Raw genomic sequence first — 23,383 nt, 5'->3', positions numbered from 1 at the left:
CATGAGCCTGCTGTGTGTGTGTGGACACACACAAGATGTCAATTTGGTAAACACATTACTGAATCTGTGGCTAAACCGGGAGGCTTGGAAAGCAAATTCTTAAAAAAAAAAAAAAAATTGCTCACCCCCCCACCCCCCCACCCCCCCGGTCTCTCTGTCTCTCTCTCTCTTTCCCCTTTTGCCTCATGGGGCTTAAAGCCAGCAACTCCAGTTGGCACTGACTGTGTGTTTGGATGCTCATTAGAGGAAGAGAAAAGGAGATGTGGGAGTGGGGGGGTTTGTATGCATGTGTGTGTGTGTGTGTGTGTGTGTGTGTGTGTGTGTGTGTGTGTGTGTGTGTGTGTGTCCTCTGAGGGTTTGGGGGTGGGTAACCGGTTGCTCCTTCCCTGCTTGCCCCAGCGGAGAGGCCCTTTCCCCGGGCTGACATTTGGGCTGGACACCTGGAGGCATGGTGGGGGGTACCAAGAACTCCCACTGTGTGTGTGTGTGTGTGTGTGTGTGTGTGTGTGTGTGTGCAATCTTGTATTAAGCTCCAAACACATACAAGAAGTGAAATATTATGTGTGCATGGTATTTCAGCTGTCTCTCTTCTGTTGTGTGTGTTTTGTGTTTTTAGGGCAGCTTCTCTTTTCGGGTTCAAGTTTCACATTCATGTGAAGTGTGGTTTAAATTCGGGGAAAGATCCGTGTCCCCGTGGCTCACCTGTCTGCTTCTCTTTCCCGCCCTCCTGTCCAGCGGACACCCACGACCTGCAGTCCCTCCACACCATCCTGTCCACAGGCTCGCCCCTCAAGCCCCAGAGCTACGATTACGTCTACCGCTGCATCAAGAGCAACGTGCTTCTGGGCTCCATCTCAGGTGTGTCAACATATACACACATATCATCATCATCATCATCATCATCATCATCATAATTGTCATCATCATCATCATCATCACACACAGAGTAACACACCATCATCGTCATCATCATTGTCATCATCATCATCTCACACACTGTCGTCATCATCATCGTCATCATCATCATACACATACACACACCATCATCATCATCATCATACACACTCATCCACACATCATCGTCATCATCATCATCATCATCCACACACACATCATCGTCATTGTCATCGTTATCATCACACACACACACACACACATCATCATCATCATACACACACACACACACACAGAACCATCACGTATGCAAACAGATATGAAGACTGACAAGCACGAGCATACATGCATCAACATTTCATTCACACACAACCACACTCACACATAATGTACTCTAACACAGACCTGTGTGCTAGTGCACACAGGTTTGTACTTGCACACATACACATGCTTGCGCACCCACAAAAGGAAGCAGGCACACAGAAAAGCACAGACATTCACACAGAGCGACACTGCAGAGAGACCGCACAGGCACCCGCCAGCAACTCACTTCAGCACACGCACAACGGCAACTTAACAAGACATGAAACTTTATGGAGATGTCAGTTTATCCATACCAACCCTACCCCAGCCCCAAACATGTCTCACTTACACTCGCTCACAAACGCAAATACCAGGAACACACCCAGAGAGACACACACTACACACACTACATACACCCAGAGGCTTGTCCACACTGTTGTTGGGTTGACAGGGCGGCAGCGTGCTATCTGTCTCCCTGACTGAATACTAAAATGCTTAACATTTAGCACACCCTGGGTGACTGACATATCACACACACACACACACAATAGTAGCTTGCAGTGTGACAAATGCTCCCCCAAACAACACACACACATCAGAACACACACAAAATGAATGGCAACAGAAGGCGACGAACACACACACACGCTTTGACTGAAAGGTCAGCCACAAGGCAGAAATCTAGCTGAGAGACTGGGAGAGAGAGAGAGAGACAGACAAACAGACAGACAGTAATTGACTCTCTGTCTGTCTGTCTGTCAGTTGCTGTTCAAGTGCTGTTCTATGTTTCTGCCAGATCTATGTATTCCTTTTCTCTTTCTTTTCTTTTTTTGTTGGTTTGCTTGTTTGTTTTTTAGTACTCTGTTGACCTGTTTTGCCCTGGCAACATTGTAATTAAATGCCAATAAAGCATCATTGAATTGAAAATTGAATTGAGAGAGACACACACACACACACACACAGTGAGAGAGAGCGACAGAGAGAGACAGTGACAGAGAGAGAGAGAGGGACAGAGAAAGAGAGAGAGCAAGAGAGACAGACAGATGGAGAGAAAGAGCGATACAGACAGAGACAGACAGACAGATGGAGAGAGAGCGATACAGACAGAGACAGACAGACAGAGAGACAGAGAGAGAGATACAGAGACAGACAGACAGAGAGCGAGAGAGAGAGACAGAGAGAGAGATACATAGGCAGACAGACAGACAGACAGTATTTGTATTTTGTATTTTTGATACTTTGGCAACATTGTTGTAAAACTTTCATGCCAATAAAGCCCTTTGAATTGAATTGAATTGAGAGAGATACAGAGAGAGAGAGAGAGAGAGAGAGAGAGAGAGAGAGAGAGAGAGAGAGAGAGAGAGAGAGATAGACAGTGAGAGCGAGCAAGAGACAGAGAGAGAGACAGACAGAGAGAGATAGACAGAGGAAGAGATACAGAGAGAGAATTTTTTTAAAATTTAAAACAACTCTTTATTTTACATGAAACAATCTTTAACACTGACACATCTATCTGACAGTATTAACAGAGTAACTCCTCTACATTAACACATCCAACAAAAGAGGTCATCTCCATCATACAACCCCGGATCAATCCAAAGCTCAAGACAGAGAGAGACAGACAGACAGAGAGAGAGCGAGAGAGACAGACAGAGAGAATGCAAGAGAGACAGACAGACAGAGAGTGAGAGAGACAGACAGGAAGAGAGAGAGCGAGAGAGAAAGAGAGCATAAGAGACTTGGGGAGTGTGGGTTTGGGTGGTGTGTGTGTGTGTGTGTGTGTGTGTGTGTGTGTGTGTGTGTGTGTGTGTGTGTGTGTGTGTGTGTGAATACATGTTTTAAGTTGTGTGTGTGGAGCTGTGAGCTCTTGTGTTAATACATGTTTTAAGTTGTGTGTGTGTGTGTGTGTGTGTGTGTGTGTGGGTGGGTTTGGGTGGTGTGTGTGTGTGTGTGTTAATGTTTTAAGTTGTGTGTGTGGAGCTGTGAGCTCTTGTGTGGGTCTTCTTATCTGTGCTCATCCTGATCAGACATGTGATGACAATACATGTGACGACAATACATGTGATGACAATACATGTGGTGACAATACATGTGATGGCAACACACATAGCACCCCCACACCTGCTCATCTTCACTTCAGATGAGTCACAAATTCATTATGAATTCAACAGGCATAAATATGTGATGCTGGACTTGTTGTTGGTCCAGGGTTACACACATGCATCATCTCTTAGTCACACATTTAAAAGAACAACAGAGAAACACAAATCTTAGAAATGGGCTTGAGAATTACAGAATTTGGGTTTCAAATCTTTGCATGCATACACTCCTGTAGACCTTTACACGTGTGTGTGTGTGTGTGTGTGTGTGTGTGTGTGTGTGTGTGTGTGTGTGTGTGTGTGTGTGCACGCGTGCTTTTCTGTAGATGTGTGTTGTTTCTCTGTGCACGTATGATTATGTGTGAGTATGTGTGTGTGTGTGTGTGTGTGTGTGTGTGTGTGTGTGTGTGTGTGTGTGTGTGTGTGTGTGTGTGTGTGTGTGTGTGTGTGTGTGTGTATGTGTCCTTTTGAACAGCAGGTCTTGCCCTAGTCAGTTTCCTCCTTGTCGCCAAGGGCAACAGCAGGAGCCAGCCTCATTGGCTGCCAACCGACCTAACCTTGACCCCCAGGGTCAACACACTGTGTGTGTGTGTGTGTGTGTGTGTGTGTGTGTGTGTGTGTGTGTGTGTGTGTGTGTGTGTGTGTATGTAAGTGTGTGTTCTTAGGGTTTATCACAGCATATGTGACTGACTGGTGGTCGCAGTGACATATGTGGAGGGCCCCTGATTCGCTGTGGGTGTTTATTACCATGTGCAACTTTACACACCATAGTTGTGTATTTGCATGCATATTACAGAGGTGTTTCATGCGTGTCCACTAGATTTGTGTGTGTGTGTGTGTGTGTGTGTACATATGTGATATAATTTGTGTGCTTGTTTCTGTATCTCCATCTCTATATGTGCCTCCTGCATCCATAATGTGTGTGTGTGTGTGTGTGTGTGTGTGTGTGTGTGTGTGTGTGTGTGTGTGTGTGTGTGTGTGTGTGTGTAATCCTGTCATCAGGGCTCCCAGACCCCTGTCACTCCTTGTTGGGAGATTTTAACACTTTCCCTGCTGGAACACCTCCATCCTAATATACCTCCATCTGACTAACCAGCTGTCACTCTTCTCTTCTCTTCTCTTCTCTTCTCTTCTCTTCTCTTCTCTTCTCTTCTCTTCTCTTCTCTTCTCTTCTCTTCTCTTCTCTTCTCTTGTTTGTCCAACTTCATTCGGTTCTTTTCCCTTTCCTGCTGCTTTTCTAATCATCCCCCATAAAACTAGTTTTTCTGTGCAGCTGACTTCTGTGGACAAGATGTGTATCATTTTATTGTGTGTGCGAGTGTCGTGCACACAGGCCTTGGTTCATGGAAAACAGCCTTTGGAGAGTTAAAGCTGCAGTCTGTAACATTTCTCCATTGATAAATTGTTATTTTAGCCGTCTGAACCATGGAGTCAGGTTACATAATACTAGTATTCATCTTTACTATGGCTGGAGACACTTCCAGTCTCCATATACTGCTGTTGAATTTTTTTGACATCATTGGCAGTCACTCGAAGTGAGTATGACAGTCCTCTCCATTGGGTTGTCTACTTGTGGGTCTTCAGATGGCTGTAGAGGCCGATCTGCGATCCACATACTTTGGTGCAGTGTGGACAGGGGAAAGTGGTGGTGGGTGGTGGTGGTTGAGCCTTATTTTCTCTCTCCTTGCGGTGCTGTTGCTTCTTCTCTGCAGCACAGTGGAGTGTGATGGAGTTCCATTTCATGACGTGCAGCTCCTTCGTGCACACATTTATTCCAGGAGCACCTATCCAGTGCAATGTGTTCCCAGTTACTGGATGTGATGTTGAATTTCTTCAGACTGGTCTTGATATTGTCCTTGAAATGTTTCTTTTGCCCGCCGGGAACTCACTGACCTTTCTTCAGCTGGGAGTACAGGATTTGCTTGGGGAGACAAGCGTTGGACATGCGGATGACATGGCCTGTCCATTGGAGCTGGCCTGTCCATCAGAGTTGGTGCTGCATTATTGTCTAGGCTCTAACCAGAGTAGAAAAAGAAGTGGGAGGCCGCGTTGCACAACTGAGCAAGAAGATAAGTACATTAGAGTCTCTAGTTTGAGAAACAGACGCCTCACAGGTCCCCAACTGGCATCTTCATTAAATAGTACCTGTTAGAGCCTGTTTGTGCTGTCCTCTGAAGGGAGTAGTACACACCGGTGTAGGAAATCTTCAATTTCTTAGCAATTTCTCGCATGGAATAGCCTTCATTTCTAAGAACAAGAATAGACTGTCGAGTTTCAGATGAAAGTTCTCTTTTTCTGGCCATTTTGAGCGTTTAATTGACCCCACAAATGTGATGCTCCAGAAACTCAATCTGCTCAAAGAAGTGCCCATCCAACCAATCCAACTTGTGGGAGCTGCTTCTGGAAGCGTGGGGTGCAATTTCTCCAGATTACCTCAACAAATTAACAGCTAGAATGCCAAAGGTCTGCAATGCTGTAATTGCTGCAAATGGAGGATTCTTTGACGAAAGCAAAGTTTGATGTAAAAAAAATCTTATTTCAAATACAAATCATTATTTCTAACCTTGTCAATGTCTTGACTCTATTTTCTATTCATTTCACAACATATGGTGGTGAATAAGTGTGACTTTTCATGGAAAACACGAAATTGTTTGGGGGATCCCAAACTTTTGAACGGTAGTGTATATATATATATATATATATATATATATATATATATATATATATATATATATATATATATATATATATATGTACACACATATATATATAGCTGGGTAGCTCAGTAGATAAGAACGCCAGCTTTCAGTCTCCTAATACTATACAAGCCATCTACCTCAGACCTGAGTGAGAGTAAAACAAAGAGTCATACCGGCTCGAATGTCACCCGGGTTAACAAGGTCCATGTCAGTTGTTGGGAAACCAGGACAACCAGATGAGAAATGGGCGACCTGGAACTGATGGAATGCTACCATAACAGCAGACTGTTAAGCATCATATAGCCCCAGGAGAGAGCTATGTGAAGCGTATGTGGGAACTGTGGACCAGTAGGAGACTTACTTTCACACTGACTCAGAAGCAGCTAGTGACTCAGTGCTCGAGCATCAATAGAAGAAAGCTACTGTCACAACTTGAAATAGAGAGGCTCCAACAGGATGACTATACAACACACTGAATGGCCACCAACTAGGCAGGAGATACATGAGGACAGACTCCAACCAGCTGAAACAATCTTACCAGCCAAGACAGCTGAAGCTACTGAGGTTCAAATGAGAATCATGGCCAGACTAAAGACAGTCAAACCCCGGGCTCGGCTTCCATGACGCAGTGACAAAGTACCATCTCGACTGCCACCATAACGGGGACCAACGAGCTTGTATATGCCACTGCAACTGTAATCCGGGAGATGCTTGGATTAAGAACACAGATCACCGACAGTACCCTCCAGAGAAAAGAAGGCTGGCAGCCAAGCTCAAAGCAGCACAGAGAGATGTTAGCCAGTTAACAGGTCCAGAAAGGTGTGATGAAAGACAGGCCCTGGTTGAAGAAGTACAGCAAGATGTCCATAGGTGAGGCCTTGGAAACTGCCAAACAAAGGCTCACAGCTCTGGCCATCAGGCTGAAGAGATACACTAGAGAAACAGAAGCCAAGAAAGTAAATGCCCCGTTCCTCAAAGAACCATCCAAAGTGTCTTGTCAGCTGCAGAGTAACAAGGGCACAACATCAGACCCGCCCAGAGAAGAGATACTGGAAGGATATATGGGAAAAGGAGGCATCACACAACACCGATGCCCAGTGGTTGGTGGACCTAAGAGCAGACCACAGCAGTATCCCAGAACAAGAACCAGTTGTCATCACAGTGGCTGACATGCAACGACGAGTCTCAAGCATGAAGAGCTGGACTGCACCAGGCCCTGACATGATTCATGCCTACTGGCTTGAAGAAGCTAACGGCACTCCATGAACATCTGGTAACACAGATGAACCAGAGGCTAACATCACGGTTTCACCCTGACTGGCTAACACAGGGGAGAACAATACTGATCATGAAGGATTCCTATGAGGGTAGGACACCTTCAAACTACCGGCCAATAACCTGCCTGTCAGGCATTATACAGGTAGTCCCCGGGTTACGAACGAGTTCTGTTTTTGAGTCTGTTCTTATGTCAAATTTGTATGAAAGTCGGAACAGTTACACACAGTTCACATCTAGCATCATTTAGTCAAATGTTTGTCCTAGTATATAGTGTATATTTTACATAAAACATCATAAATATAATAATGCAGTAATAATAATACATCTAACTACAGAACAGTATTTATAATTGAGAGAAGGAATGTGTGTATAGATATAAAAAACTTTAAAGAAACATTTCTTACATTTCAAACTCCCCACCTGCCACTGTCCCGGGAGTAGGTCGTGACTGGCAGAGGCTGGCCGTTTGATGCCAGAAACGAGAACCCGCTTGGCACTCACCTCCTCGCCTCACCAGGTAAACCAGCCAACCAACCAACCAACCAACCAACCAACCAACCAATCAATCAATCAATCAGTCAATCAACCAATCAGGTTGATGATGAGCGTTTCACCTGTCTTTGAATGCTTTATTATTTCCACTTTTGTTTGAATCGTGATCATTTTCCTTCGATGCACCACCATCACTTGCGTCCAATTTACGGGTTGAAGCCATGATTACAAGGGTAAACACACAAAAAATGTCAGTCAAAACATAACGCACACAATGTTTTACGTGATCCGACTTAAAATGGTGATGACGGTTTGGCGTCATTCTCCCTCGGGCTGACAAACCGCCTGAAACGCACAGTGTTTTTGAGCGTCGCGCAAAGTAGTCCGTCTGTGCGTTGGTACGAACCATTGTGTGTAGCTCAATTTTTAAAAATAATAGGCTTTACGGGGGTTGGTTCGTAAGTACGGGCGTTCATAAATCGGGTGTTCGTAACCCGGGACTACCTGCAGCAGCTAAGCTGAAAGGGCACACAAGTCAATACATGAGCGAAACTCAGAAAAGAATTGGGAGTAATACCAGAGGGTCAAAGCATCAGCTACTGGTTGACTCTAAGATGAGACAGACCAACCTGAGAGCCTGGATTGAGTGTAAGAAAGCCTACGATCAAGGCTCAGCGTTTTCGGTCTTTACCGATTTTCACCGAAAAATACCCAGATTTTTTGAGAGGAGCAGATCGGTTTAAACTGATTTTCACCCGGATTTTATGTTCTTGTGGTGAAATTCGGCATGCTGGATGGCTTTGAAAAATAAAAACTGAAAATGCTGAGCCTTGCCTATGATTCAGTGACCCATACATGCTTACTGGTGTGCTTGGAACTATACAAAGCCAACAGGACACTGATAACCTTCATCAAGAGCTCAATGCAGCAGTGGAAAAATAACACTAGAGGCCAACTCAGGCAATCACACAGGTAACCCTCAAATGTGGTATGTGCCTAGGTGATGCACTGTCCCCGCTGCAGTTCTGCATAGGCCTGAACCCCCTCAGATCCTGTGGGACTTCAAGTTCCAGAATGACAAGCAGGTGCTGGCTAACCAACCAGACATTGCGATGGTCAACAAGGAACAGAAGACAGCAGTAGTGATTGATGTAGCAATCCCAAGCAATGGCAACATCAGAAAGAAAGAGCTTGAGGAGCTAGAGAAGTACCAAGAGCTGAGGGAAGAACTAGATCGGATGTGGAAGGTGAAATCTACAGCAGTCTCGGTGGTAATGGGAGCGCTAGGGGCTGTGACCCCAAAACTGGGAGAGTGGCTCCAGCAGATTCCAGGAACATCTGAGATCTCTGTCCAGAAGAGTGCGGTTCTAGGAACAGCTAAGATACTGCACAGAACCGTCAAACTCCCAGGCCTCTGATAGAGGACCCGAACTTGAGGAAGACACAAACCACCCTTAAAAGGGTGAGATATATATATATATATATATATGTTATTTATTTATTGTGTGTGTGTGTGCTTTTGTTTGAACGGAGAGACGAGCTTTCCTGTTTCTCTTGGGAGCCAATTAGAGAAAGAGATGAATAGAGAGAGAGAGAACAGAAGTGAATGACGGAGAGAAGAGAGAGGTATGAAGCTGGATGAATAGGTGGTAGAAGAGGGAGAGAGAGAGCGATGGGAAAGTAGATGATGAAGTATCAGAGACTGAAAGAGAAAGTAAAGGAGGTAAATAATGAAAGTAGAGTACGGAAAGGTGGAAAAAAAAGGTGAGAGAAGATGAAATCTGTACTCTATTAAATATAAAATGTTTGTGTGTGTGTGTGTGTGTGTGTGTGTGTGTGTGTGTGTGTGTGTGTGTGCATGCGTACGTGCGTGTACCCCAACACTTCATGAAAAATTGAGGTCATGGTTCAGCCTGTTAATTTGTTGCAAGAGTGGGAACAAAACCATTTTATTTCACTTAAAAAAAGAAAAACGACACTGTCAATAGACGAGGTTCTGCTGTATTTATTTATTTATTTATCGTATCTATTTTAGAGCTTTAATTCAGTTTTGACAATAACGTGTGTGAATTATTGGGTCGATCATTCGAGGTGGTGTGTGTGTGTGTGTGTGTGTGTGTGTGTGTGTGTGCAATATCTTTTAACCACAGTGTGTTCAAGCGCTGTTATTCAATATACTCTCTCTCTCTCTCTCTCTCTCTCTCTCTCTCTCTATCTATCTGTCTCTCACCAGGTGGTACTGACATAATGTCTTGTTTCATGGGTCAGAACCCAACAGTACCAGTGTATCGGGGCGAGATCCAAAGCAGGAACCTGGGTATGGCTATAGAGGCCTGGGGCTTTGACGGTAAGACATGTGGAATACACGGGTGTGTGTTATATTACAGTAGCAGTGTGTCTGTGAATGTTCTCATTCATCCAGGTCATGCTTATCCAAAGGAGTTGAATCAAGTGCAACCAAGTCCATTTGCACTTGATTCAACTCCTTTACCGTAGCAGTGTTTTGTGGCCAAATCACTCCAGGACAGACGAGAGATGGCTGCCCATAATCTCAGTTTTAAGTCTATTTTTCCATAGCTGTGTGGCTAGCGTGGAGGATTTACTGGATTTTCTTTTCTCGTGAGAAAAATGAACCGACCGCAGCGTGAGATTGGAGAAGCGAGTTTGTGGCTCCAACAAATCCTGTACGTACTGGGAAACTCAGAGCACGACCAAAGCAACTTGAAGGCACTCTGTCGCCTCCCTTTATCAGGAATCAGGAGCATTTATTTGTCGTTTCATTTCTTGTCATTTCCCCCAGCCCACAGCAGTGCAACACAAAGACAAAAACACATCCAAAAACTACAAGAACACATATATCCAAACTACAAAAAACTACAAAAACACATACATCCAACATATTAAAAAAAATGTTCACTGTCCAAGAGAGTGAACGCCAGGATGAATGTCAGAACTGCCGGTCTGCGTGGGCTAGCAGTTAGCTTAGCCTGCCCCACTTCCACATCCGGTCAGACTGCCCTCAGTTTTTCCTCCTCGGGCGCAGCTCTAGGCAGGGCCGTGGTCCTTGGGCCCACAGGACGCAGCAGACCAGGTTCTCCCAGCCGATCCAGCACCAGCTCTCCCAGCCAGACACCTTCGACACACCTCCCCGCACTCTACACGATGATACTAAAAACACAGTCAACGCTTGACGAGGCTGCTGCCAGACCGCCCTTGGTGTTATCGGAACTGCCAGTCTACATGGTCTAGCATTAGCTAGCCCCGCTTCCGTGTCCTGTCAGACCGCCCTCGGTGTTACCTCTTTGGGTGCAGCTTCAGGCAGGGTCGTAGTCCCTGGGCCCACAAGACGCAGCAGACCAAGCTCTCCCAGCCGATCCAGCACCAGCTCTCCCAGCCATCAAACGAAGGCAAAACTTAGATTCAGACATGGAGAAAGACACTGCATGGATGGTACTGGGTGAGGCTGCCGCAAACGTGAATTTGCACCGCAATCTTCCCACACCGGAAGCGGAGCCATTTGTTCATAGTGGACCTCATGAACACGTGTTTTGTTGCACCACAACACATGAAGCTATACATATCCTTTGCTAAACACAGGTAAAGCACTATATAGACGTTTTTTACTTTTTACTTTTTAATAACTGTAAAACAGAGATAGTTATCATCCTGAGAGTATTATCAAAGTATTCCGCTCAGTGATTTGGTTCTGAGGCTTCCTGGCTGTCTCCATCAGCTCTGGGCGGTATCATTGCCTCTCCCTTGGCCCAACGGAGGAGGGATTAAAGGATCATTTATAGTCATTTTGTAGGGAAGAGACTGGATTATTTTCATCTGTCTAATGTAAACCCAACATTGTTCTGAGGGAGGAAATGACTGGTGTGTCAAGTCCCACACACAAGGGTCTGTGTGTGTGTGTGTGTGTGTGTGTGTGTGTGTGTGTGTGTGTGTGTGTGTAAAAGTGCACGTGTGTTCAAATGCATGTATCTTTGTGTGTATGTGTGTGTGCATGCGTGTGTGTTTGTTGTGTTTGTTATGTTAATCTAAAACTTATTGTGTGTGTGTGTGTGTGTGTGTGTATGTATGTGTATCTCTCTATGTGGGTCTATGTGTAAATGTGCACATACGCATTTACATACTATTCAATATGTTCAACATGTTATTGTCAATTACTGTTCAATATGCATGTGTTTGTGTGTGTGTGTGTGTGTGTGTGTTCAGGTAAACCAGTATGGGGGGAGAGTGGGGAGCTGGTGTGTCTTAAGCCAATCCCCTGCCAGCCAACACACTTCTGGAATGATGAGAATGGTAGCAAGTACCATAAAGCTTACTTCTCTCTATACCCTGGTAGGTACACACACACACACACACACACACACACCTACCTACCTATCTACCTACACATAAACATAAGCAGTTTTCCAACACATTCTGTAACATTGTAACATTCCATAACATTGTAACATTCTGTAACATTCCGTAACATTGTAAAATTCCGTAACATTGTAACATTCTGTTACATTGCATCAATGACTTTTGCCCCTGTTACAGCTGTTACAGCTTCTGTCTGTAAGGTTTATGGAGTGTTTATAACACATGACATGACAGTGCCTTCTGTCTCATTGCACCCAGCTGCTGTAGGATGAATTTTATTTTATTGTAGACTACAGTATCTCTAACTGTACCACATAGCTACCTGTTGATTTCATGCTCTGTGCAGACCGAACCAAGTCTCTTATTTCTGGGTCGGTCCAACTTCCAGACATTTTTAAATAAGCACTTTTACTGGTTTATAAATAAATGTGTTTGGGCGGCACAGTGGTTAGCGCTGTTGCCTCACAGGAAAAAGGCCCTGGGTTCGAGCCCCGGGGTTTCCAACCTTGGGGGTCATCCCAGGTCGTCCTCTGTGTGGAGTTTGCATGTTCTCCCCATGTCGGCGGTGGGTTTTCTCCAGGTGCTCCAGTTTTCCCCCACCATCAAAAAAGACATGCATGTCAGGGTTAATACTCCTGTCTGTGCCCCTGACTAAGGCATGGCAAGACGGACTGGAGTTGATCCCCGGGTGCAGCACGGCGGCTGCCCACTGCTCCTAGCCACACAGCTAGGATGGGTTACATGCAGAGAGGAATATCCCCACGGGGATTAGTAAAGTATATCACAATAAATTGAAAAAAATGTCTCAAATCAGACAAATGTGTGCCATGAACAAGTCACACATACGTTCCGCGTGATTGTGGGTGGTATGACTGCTCCTGTAAAAGCGTCTCGTGTAACATTGGTTCGCCAGTCTTACAGCTTTAGTTCAAACTATCCTTGTTCAGAAACATTTCTGCGCATGTTGCTGGGTCTTCAGTCAACAGATTTGCTGATACAACTTTAATGGAATATTGACTCGGGCTCGTGTTCACACATAAACTGCACAGATAAGATTTCTGTACCATTTACTGATCAGGCTGCATGTGTTAATGAGGCTCATCTCACACACACACACACATGCAGAACACACACACACACACACATGCAGAAACACACGATATGCAGTCTCATCTGTGTACGTTTACATGGTTTGCTGTGTGTCTCTGAGGTGTGTGGGCTCATGGAGACTACTGCAAGATAAACCCGAAGACGGGAGGCGTGGTCATGCAGGGGAGAAGGTGAGCTACTCAACCACTACTAAATTAATGTTTTGATCTAAAATGTGGAAGCAATTTGTTGATTTGAATCCTGAAATAATTTGGTTGAAGAGAGGAAATGAGATAAATGATAATATAATGTGATATATACGTATATATCTATATATATATAATATGATAATAATGATAATAAGATAATGTGATTTCTGTGTCTAAAATTAGGAACTGACTTATTGGCCAAGGGCTGATTTAGAAAGAATGATCTAGAAAGAATGATTTTAGGCTCAGGCAGCTTTCTGAAACCCACGTTTTGAGAAGACATTGCACCTTCTTGCAGTTTGCATCAGTCAATAGTGGGATTTTGCGAGTCAGTTTAATTTGATGTTTTTACTCAGTGCTTGTTGAACCGCAGAGGCACGTTAGTTTCATCTCACGACGAACTGTTGGAAAAACGTCTGTTTCTGCCCCATGTTCGGTTCCCACAGAGTAGCCTGGTGATAGTCGAGGTGAATTAAATTTTTTGAAGTGTGTTTTTCTGTTCTGCGTTGTTATGTTTAATTGTGAGTCTATGATGCTGAAGCGGCACATGTGCAGGATAACAGATGAGTGTGAGACAAACATAGTCTACCTCTTCACACGCATTTTATATGTTTGTGACTTTGGGCCTCTGTGTGTTCTTCCTGTCTTCCTCTGTCTGTCATTTGTCCCTGATTTCTGTCTTTCTATCTTTTCCTTTCTGTCTCCCTCTCTGTCTCTGTCCATCTCTGCTGGTATCGTCTCGTTCTCACACACACGAGGTGTGGCACACTGCTGTGTAATTGAACGTGCCACCCATGTTTCCGGCACTCGGTCGGTTTTGCCGACAGAAGATGAAACCCGGTTTTCCCTCAAGGGGCAGTTGGGTGTGGGACTCTGAACCTTATGTGTTTTTTCACAGCGACGGGACGCTGAACCCCAACGGGGTCCGCTTCGGCAGCTCGGAGATCTACAACATCGGTGAGCCTTGGTCTTTATGAGCCAGAGAACGGCAGCGGGTGTTGGGGGGGGGGTATCGGCACTTCTGTTGGTGAAAGTTATAGAAAGCATCATCCCCATATCAGGGGGACAGAGAGAAAACTTGGTGCAGATGTTTGGTTTTTTTTACATCTGCACTCCATCCTTGTTGAGTTTGAATAAATAAACCACTCGTGTGCAGGGTGGGCTTCCTTTCTTTATGATCCCAGCAAGTTTTGTTGCAAACTAAAAATAAATCTCATCCCCTCCTTGTAGATTCGAAAGTGGGGCTTGAGGGGCACCTAGGCGGTGTGGCGGTCTATTCCGTTGCCTACCAACACGGGGATCGCCGGTTCGAATCCCCGTGTTACCTCCGGCTTGGTCGGGCATCCCTACAGACACAATTGGCCGTGTCTGTGGGTGGGAAGCCGGATGTGGGTATGTGTCCTGGTCGCTGCTCTAGCGCCTCCTCTGGTCGGTCGGGCGCCTGTTCGGGGGGGGGAAGGGGGGAATAGCATGATCCTCCCACGCGCTACGTCCCCCTGGTGAAACTCCTCACTGTCAGGTGAAAAGAAGCGGCTGGCGACTCCACATGTATCAGAGGAGGCATGTGGTAGTCTGCAGCCCTCCCTGGATCAGAAGAGGGGGTAGAGCAGCGACCGGGGCGGCTCAGAAGAGTGGGGTAATTGATCAAATTCAGTTGGGAAGAAAAAAAGGGGGGAAATTTAAAAAAATAAAAAGAGTGAGGATTGAGTTGATGTGTTTGCAATTTTTATTAAATCTGCGTTTATTCTTTGTGTTTGTCCTTTTTCCTCCCTCCTGCCCCGGGCCTTTGGCTCTCCTCTTCTCACTTCTCCTCCCTTCCTCCCTCCCTACTCTGACCTTCTACACTCCCTCGTTCTTTCCTCTTTTCTACCCTCCTTCTCTTTTCTCCTTCTCTAATCTCCCCGGTGCTCCTCATCTCCCTGTACGTCTCGTTTCTCCTCCCTCCCTCTCCTCTCACCTTGCTTGCCCCCTGCAGTGGAGGCCTTTGAGGAAGTGTCCGACAGCCTTTGCGTTCCCCAGTACAACAGCGATGGAGAGGAGAGGGTTATCTTGTTCCTCAAGATGGCCCCCGGTCAGACCTTCGAACCGCAGCTGGTGCAGAGCATTAAAGGAGCGATCCGGAAAGCGCTGTCTGCACGGCACGTCCCGGCCCTGATGCTGGAGACCAAAGACATCCCTGTGAGACTCATATGAGCTAAGAAATGGTGCAAAAGACAGTCTGTGTACCGGAGGCCTTTCTGTTGTTTGGTTTTTCTACTTTGAGCTAAGATTCTTATGAATCCCCTCACTTCTTTGTCTCCTTAATATTTTCAGTGTCCTGCTCAGTACTGTAGTGCTTGTTATGTATGGTTATGTATTGTTATGTATATGTTATGTACAGTGGAAACAGCTTGTAGGGATTACATCTGTCCAAGCAGATAAGATCACTATGAGCAGTCAGTCACTTCAAATGAAGTAGAGTTGTTGTTTTTGTATGACCGTCTACCTGAGTGTATGCTTATTAACATTATCTATAATTCAATTTAATTGAAAGACAGTAGCCTACTCTCATCTATTGTACACAAGGCTCAGCGTTTTCGGTTTTTACCGATTTTCACCGAAAAATACCCAGATTTTTAAACTGATTTTCACCCGGATTTTATGTTTCCACGGATCCAAAAGTTGTTCCTTTTCGTGCGAGGTTATGTAACAGTGCCCTCTTGTGGCAAAATTCGGCATGCTCGATGGCTTTGGAAAATAAAAACCGAAAACACTGAGCCTTGATTGTACGGCAACAAAATATCCACTGCTTCAAATGCTTCAAACAGGAATTTAAGACTAGAGTATAGGGTCCGCGGTGGTGTAGCGGTCTAAGCACCGGCTTTGTGTCGATGCAGTTGCCCACTGGGGACCAGGGTTCGCGCCCCGGTCTCGTCATATCCGACTATGGCCGGACTCGATGAAGCAGCAATAATTGGCAACGCTGTCTTCGAGAGGGGGGCGGAGTCGGCTTGTGTTCGTCACATGACTGCGTCTCTGTGTGTGTTGGAAAAAGCAGTGGTTCGGCCTGGATTCGCCTTGTCACGAAAGTGGTGAGGCGAATCCTTCGAGACTGCCGGCCGGAGAAATGCAGTTGGCGAACGCATGCAGTACGAGGGTGGGTGTTTGAACTAAAATAGGGACCAACTGGCTACTAAATTGGGAGAAAAGGGGAAAAATCAGAAAGAAAAAAAAAGACTAGAATATAGGTTTTAGCATATAGCATTTCTTAGCATCATCTAAAGCATTGGTCTGCCGAATGCCATGTGGATGAGTGATAAAATTACATCATTGTACACACTTCAAGTACTGCGGTTCAAAGTAAAAGCCCTCTAGCATTACACGGTGGCTGGACTGGGCTTGTATTTGAATATTGTATATCATATTGTTTCCTTGCGGCCCAGTAGCAAATGCTCACAAAAGACAGAGGCCTAAAAATGAAAGTAAGTCTAGGCCACGTTAGGCTATCAGGTGATTTTTTTTAAGCGGGTTTTCCGATTTTCAAAACAGGTTGCGCCATTTAATGTCATGGGAGTAAATGAAAAAATAATTTAACATTTTTTTTATTTTCCCCGTTTTTCTCCCCAATTGTATCCGGCCAATTACCCCACTCTTCCGAGCCGTCCTGGTCGCTGCTCCACCCGCTCTGCCGATCCGGGGAGGGCTGCAGACTACCACATGTCTCCTCCGATACATGTGGAGTCGCCAGCCGCTTCTTTTCACCTGACAATGAGGAGTTTCACCGGGGGGGACGTAGCACGTGGGAGGATCACGCTATTCCCCCAGTTTCCCCTCCCCCCCGAACAGGCACCCCAACCGACCAGAGGAGGCGCTAGTGCAGCGACCAGGACACATACCCACATTCGGCTCCCCAGCCGCAGACACGGTCAATTGTGTCTGTAGGGACGCCCAACCAAGCATGAGATAACACGGGGATTTGAACCGGCGATCCCCATGTAGGTAGGCAACAGAATAGACTGCTACGCCACCCGGACACCCAAAATAATTTTAACATTTTAACATTAGATTTGTGGAATTAACTTGGTTTTGAAATAGTTTTTTTCCTCATGCGTTGAAGATACAAAATGATCACTATCAGCAGACCAATCACCATAACTGGATTATGTAAATGGTGTTAGGATAGCAATGATTCCAGTACGACTTTTGACCAGTTTAAGCAGTTGGTCAGTATTACTATGATCACTATAAGCGGTTTCCACTATACTTTGTGGTTTTTGTGAGAGCACTCCCCTTTGTCAAGTCCATGTACAAACTTATTTGGCTAACGATAATAAAACTTGTGACGGGGGATAGATATGAAGAAGCAGGTCAAATTATCCTTTGTGTATGAAGCCAATGTTGAACAAAAATTCTCTTTTTAACATTCTCTCCGTCTCCTGTCCGTCCTCTTGCAGTACACCATCACGGGGAAAAAGGTCGAGGTGGCCGTCAAACAGGTGCTTGCCGGGCGGGAAGTCGCGCAGAGGGGAACTTTCTCCAACCCCGACTCACTGGATCTGTACAAGAACATTCCCGCGCTGCAGGACTTCTAGAGACAAGGTTCAATGCGGAACCGCCGAATCATGACACTGCAGGGAGAGGGAACCGCTAGAGGGAGTCGACCAACAAGAAACCAATGCCGCTTTTAATTAGCAAACATCTCGGTACTGAGAGAGACATGCCAAGAGCGAGACCCCGAATTTTGAGGTCTGCTTTGTTTGGAGAAAAAAACGGTACAAAAAACAAATGAGGATAGCAGGTCTATATGTTAAAATTATACATTATGAGATACATTGTATAACTCTACATAATTACTGTTAATTTGTGTCATCATAAAAGTGGAGGTTATGTTAGCTACACTGCCCTAAAGCTGGCTAACTTGCAGCTATTGATAGTTTAGAAAGAAAAACTAGTGGAAGGGTGGCGTGTTGCGACCGAGCTGGATTCACTTTCAACGGAGACTTGTCGTACATCACAACACTTAATGTAGCACGTAATCTGTGCTCGGAAGCCAGTGAAGTCTGCAGGGGGACATGGCTAGCTTAAGTACTTAGCTTTAGCTTGCCAGTTTTGAGTGGTGTAAGGAAACGCGGGGGGGGGGGGATCCAAATTTTTGCTCTGGATTCCCCTCATAATTGAAAAAGTGACAAAATGGAATTGTACAGTTAAAATATTTTTCTTTCTTATACACACACACACACACACACACACACAAACACAAACAAACACGGCTGGGCTATACATTTGAATGCTTTCGCTTCAGCTTGTATTGTCATTGTTGTGAGGAGTGTTTTACATAATTAACTGTATGTATTATGTGTTTGGCCTATAATATAAGAGAAACACAACAGTGATGCAGCCCAAACTGCACTTTGGCTGCCAGGTCTTTTTCTCGGGGGCTCCCCAATTTTACATTATTGTGTGTTTTAAGTGAAACAGCGTTGCGCAGCAACATGAAGTTCAGTGCCAGGATGAAAACAATGGTCAACACTGTGTCATAAGCTCTAAATACAAAACTTAATTTTGCCAATTATTGCTTCAACATCTTTCGAGTATCACCAAATGTCCTCGTGTTTTGACAGGAGTTGTTCGCTCACACCTCAAGGGAAGTTGCAATAGTCATCGTGTGTTGGTCTGTTTTTATTTTTTCTTCTTCTTTTTATAAATTGTGTGGAATATGTATTCACACCTCTCTGTGTTCACGGTCTCCTTTGTGTGAGTTCAGTAAGATCTTTATTTTGCAAGTCAGTCGACATTCAACGAGGGAGCGCAGAGGTTAATCCAGGGAGCCTGATGACCGGCGGTGATTTCTCAGGGGATGTGGATGAGTGTTATGTCATGATAAACGAAAGCAAATATTTCAGTGGTCCCAAAAAAATCCAACATCCGACCGTCTACACTGCCGTTGTCCCGTCATAGACCACGTGAAGCCCAATTGTGCGTCTATAGCGCCAGCATCTTGACAAACATGTCTGTTAAAGTGTGAAACTTAGGGCAGGTTTCATCATGGCCGCCTGGGTTCTTTCTTTGTTGTGGAGGTGGGAAGCAGTTGAACCTGTGACGGGTCGGGCCCTTTGGCTGCAGGGCTGCACGAGCATTGAAACCACATCGGCCCAACAGCTTTGGTTTACAGCCGTCCCACAACCGCCTGTTTTTGGCGTTAACGTGCAGAACTTCCTGTTCTCATTTTCCACCAAACGGTGTTTATTTTCTCCTGGGTTGCTATTCCACTTCATTTTTTGGTGGATGCCCAGGGGCTGTGAAATAATAAGAAATTATTTACAAGTCTCTAAATCACCAGTTGCTACACAAAAAAAGGATATATAAATGGTTCCTCGAGATGTATTTATTTCAAAAATGTAAAAATGTACTTGTAGATTTTTTTGTAATTAAAAAAGATATTTCACATTCGTTGAATCATCTCGCCACCCTGCAGTGTCCTTCAGGGGGGGTCTCCACACTCACAACCGCAAGGAATGGCGTGTGGGTGGGTGGAGGGGTGAGGTCGCAGTGGGGGGGGGGGGGTCCATAGAAGCCAGTCATTTTGACAGACATCGACTTCAGAAGTAAACTTGGCAGAAAGTTCCTCATGACCTTGTGAAGTGCGAACGCTCGGTCCCAGCCGTCAGCCGGCCCAGCTTGAGGAACAGGAAATCGAGATGAAGTTAGAAACGCGAGACAGAGTCCACGTTGCCAGTCCATAAGTACAGGTCAACTGTTTGTTGGTTTTTCGTGAAACGTGATTACGTCGGTTTAGGGGGGAAAAAACGAAACTTCAGGTTGGTGAACAGGAAGGGTGGGAGGTGTCAGTAGGGGGCAGGACTAACTGAGACTGGTAGACCAGGACGGAGAGAGATAGATGTCGTTGGTCGGGCGTCCCTACAGACGTGTGTCTGCTGGTGGGAAACTGGATGTGGGTATGTGTCCTGGTCGCTGCACTAGCGCCTCCTCTGGTCGTTCGGGGTGCCTGTTCGGGAGGGAGGGGGGATAGCGTGATCCTTCCACGTGCTACGTCCCCCTGGCGAAATTCTTCAGTCAGGTGAAAAGTGGCTGGCGACTCCACATGTATTGGAGGAGGCATGTAGGAGTCTGCAGCCCTCCCCGGATCGGCAGAGAGGGGTGGAGCAGCGACCGGAACGGCGAAACTCTTCACAGTCAGGTGAAAAAAAGCGGCTGGCGACTCCACAAGTATGGGAGGAGGTATATGGTCGTCTGCAGCCCTCCCCGGATCGGAGCAGCTACCGGGAGTGGGGTAATCGGCCGGATACACTTGGGGAGAAAGGCGGGAAGGGGGGGAGGGTTCACCTCACAAATAATCATCCAACCGATGGAGGTGCGTGGTGGAGGTGCAGTCCTCCCCGGAGAGGCTGGGTCTGTGTTTTTATGACTCATCACAGCAGAAAATTATGTTGTTAAAGACTTAAGCGTCTGTCGTCGCTGCAGGGGCCGTCCGTTAATTCACTGTCGGTATGAAATAAAACGAGAGCTGTGCAGCGTAATGACGGAGCGCTTACTCTCAGTTAGCCCGTGATTTATTCAAAGGCAGCGGCGCCTGGGAAAAAATATTTTTTTCATGTTGAGGAAAATTCACCTTTAAATTGAGTTTATATGTGTTTGACCCTCGCGGCCGGAAGCCACTCTTGGCACGAGGCCGGAGGTACACAGAAAATCCATCTTTTCCCTCTGCAGAAAGTCCAGCGCCTTAAATAACATCAACAAACTTGCATCGTAACTACTGGCAGTCTAGAAAGTACTTCCTGTTGAGACTTAATTTCAACTCGGTAACGCTGTGATATGACATCCGGTTTATTGAGCTGTATACTAACTGATGAGTGAGTAGTCTCGGTGCAGGGTAACGCGGTGTTTCAGCGTGAAAGTCTCCCGGCAGGGATGTAACTTTGCAGTGTAAGTACGGTACAAACATGACGCAGGAGGAAATAAAACGCACTGGAGTTCATATTACACGCTGTGTTTGTAAGTATGACCCCGTTTACACTTGGTTTTAAAATGCGGTTGTTTTTTGGTTTGGTTTTTTTTGTTTTTGCGATCGGATCACAAGTGGACAGCGCTACATACAGGTGTAAATGACCACCAAAACGGTTTGTGGACCGGTTACTCAAACCACTTGCCGAGATGGTCTGGGATGCATTTGACCACATATATTTTGTAGCGTAAACGCTAATGCGTCCCGATGCGTCCCCGACAAGGACGTAACAGGAAATCTTATCATCCTTCTTCGGAGTAACGAAATCTGATCAAAAGTGGTCAGCAGGACGCATTTGGAGACGCATGATAAACACAGGTGTAAACGGCGATGTGTCTCGCTGTCCCCTTGTGATCCGGTCGCCCAAAACGCATTTTAAAACCAAGTGTAAACGGGGTCTATGTTACGCATTATGGGGTCTTTTTCAAGTAGTGTTAACACTGCACAGTACTTATCTGCCCCCGAGGTGACAGCTTAATTCTATCAAAAGATAGAATCAAGCTCTCACCTGACGGGGCGTCCGGGTGGCGTGGCGGTCTATTCCGTTGCCTACCAACACGGGGATCGCCGGTTTGAATCCCCGTGTTACCTCCGGTTTGGTCGGGCGCCCCCACAGACACAATTGGCCGTGTCTGCGGGTGGGAAGCCGGATGTGGGTATGTGTCCTGGTTGCTGCACTAGCGCCTCCTCTGGTCGGTCGGTCGGTCGGTCGGTCGGGGCGCCTGTTCGGGGGGGGGGGGGGTGGATAGCTCCCACGTGCTACGTCCCCCCGGTGAAACTCCTCACTGTCAGGTGAAAAGAAGCGGCTTGCGACTCCACATGTATCGGAGGAGGCATGTGGTATTCTGCAGCCCTCCCCGGCTCGGCAGAGGGAGTGGAGCAGTGACTGGGACGGCTCAGAAGAGTGGGATAATTGGACAGGTACAAATGGGGAAAAAAAAGGGGGGGAAATCCAAAAAAAAATTTCTTAAAATGATGTCACCTGATATGATAGTGCTCCTGTGTTTTGCCTAGGGAGTCCATTTGACCACCAGTGTCCTCCGATGAGGGTGTTTAGTCTAACCCTGACCCCATAAAACCAACGCCTAATGCCCCCAGAGGTGTTTTGTGTCAGTTGGCTCCCAAAGACACTGGTGCTTTTGAATTTCTGATGCCATCGATGTGAAGACCTTCCTAGTATCTACAGGGTGTGAACATAAACATGTTCACCTTTGGGGATTAAAGGAAAAAAATATTTTATTTTTTATTCTTCTTCAGACTTTTAGAGTTAGGTGGAGGTTTGTTGACAGAGCAGCTGAGGTCGCTCACCAGACAGAGATGGAGGAGAGATGGTGCTTGGTATTTAGATGTAGTTGGAGTTGATGCATCATCTGGCTGCTGAGTGATGGGATGTCCTCTGACATGTTCTCAGTCCCACGGCGTTGACAGCACCTCCACCTTGGCTGTCATCCAGCTAAAATCAGCTCCGTTCATCACATTCCTGGGAGACGCCAGTCCGGCCGGTGTTTTCTACTCATGTTTTGGTACTGAAAGACTGTCCCTAGAGAGAGAGAGGGAGAGAGGGGAGGTTTGGCGTAGGCCTTGTTCTCAACGTCTCAGCTCATTTCCGTTTTGATCTCTGTATATTGTTTTTGAAGTTCTAATCATATTTTCTGTTCTTTTGCTAATGCTCTGTGGAGAAAATGGCAGATTGTAGAGTGTGGTGTGCGAATAACAGAGTCCTTATATTTGTACTGATCAGAATAAAGTGGCTGGAACAGTCGGACTGCCTTGTCCGTTTCCCTCATAATTTTGTCTGGACAGGAAGTAACACTCACCGCACGTCATTTCCCATCCGCTAGTCAGAGCCCGCCATCAGCAGACGGAGTGGAAAAAAATATTAATTATAATAAATAAGCTGAAATAGCCCCTCCCTTCCCTGAAACTGTCATTGTAATGCTCTCACGC

General features: G+C 45.9%; 1 protein-coding gene across 1 annotated transcript in view; it reads left to right on the top strand.

The window, feature by feature from the left end:
- aacs (acetoacetyl-CoA synthetase) overlaps positions 1 to 19,152 on the top strand; it is a 113,261-nt gene extending 94,109 nt beyond the window's left edge. The window contains exons 12-18 of the mRNA XM_056283611.1: positions 736 to 858; positions 9,999 to 10,112; positions 11,984 to 12,109; positions 13,347 to 13,416; positions 14,333 to 14,391; positions 15,410 to 15,612; positions 17,868 to 19,152. Of these exons, the coding sequence (XP_056139586.1) occupies positions 736 to 858; positions 9,999 to 10,112; positions 11,984 to 12,109; positions 13,347 to 13,416; positions 14,333 to 14,391; positions 15,410 to 15,612; positions 17,868 to 18,005 (833 nt within the window). The 3' untranslated portion in view covers positions 18,006 to 19,152. The remainder of the gene's footprint in view (positions 1 to 735; positions 859 to 9,998; positions 10,113 to 11,983; positions 12,110 to 13,346; positions 13,417 to 14,332; positions 14,392 to 15,409; positions 15,613 to 17,867) is intronic.
- Positions 19,153 to 23,383: the final 4,231 nt, after the last annotated feature.

This window comes from Lampris incognitus, chromosome 1 (assembly GCF_029633865.1).
Source record: "Lampris incognitus isolate fLamInc1 chromosome 1, fLamInc1.hap2, whole genome shotgun sequence".
In the NCBI taxonomy this organism is placed as follows: domain Eukaryota; kingdom Metazoa; phylum Chordata; class Actinopteri; order Lampriformes; family Lampridae; genus Lampris; species Lampris incognitus.
Note: the sequence above shows the minus strand (reverse complement) of the source record. Positions and strands in the feature narration are given on the sequence as shown.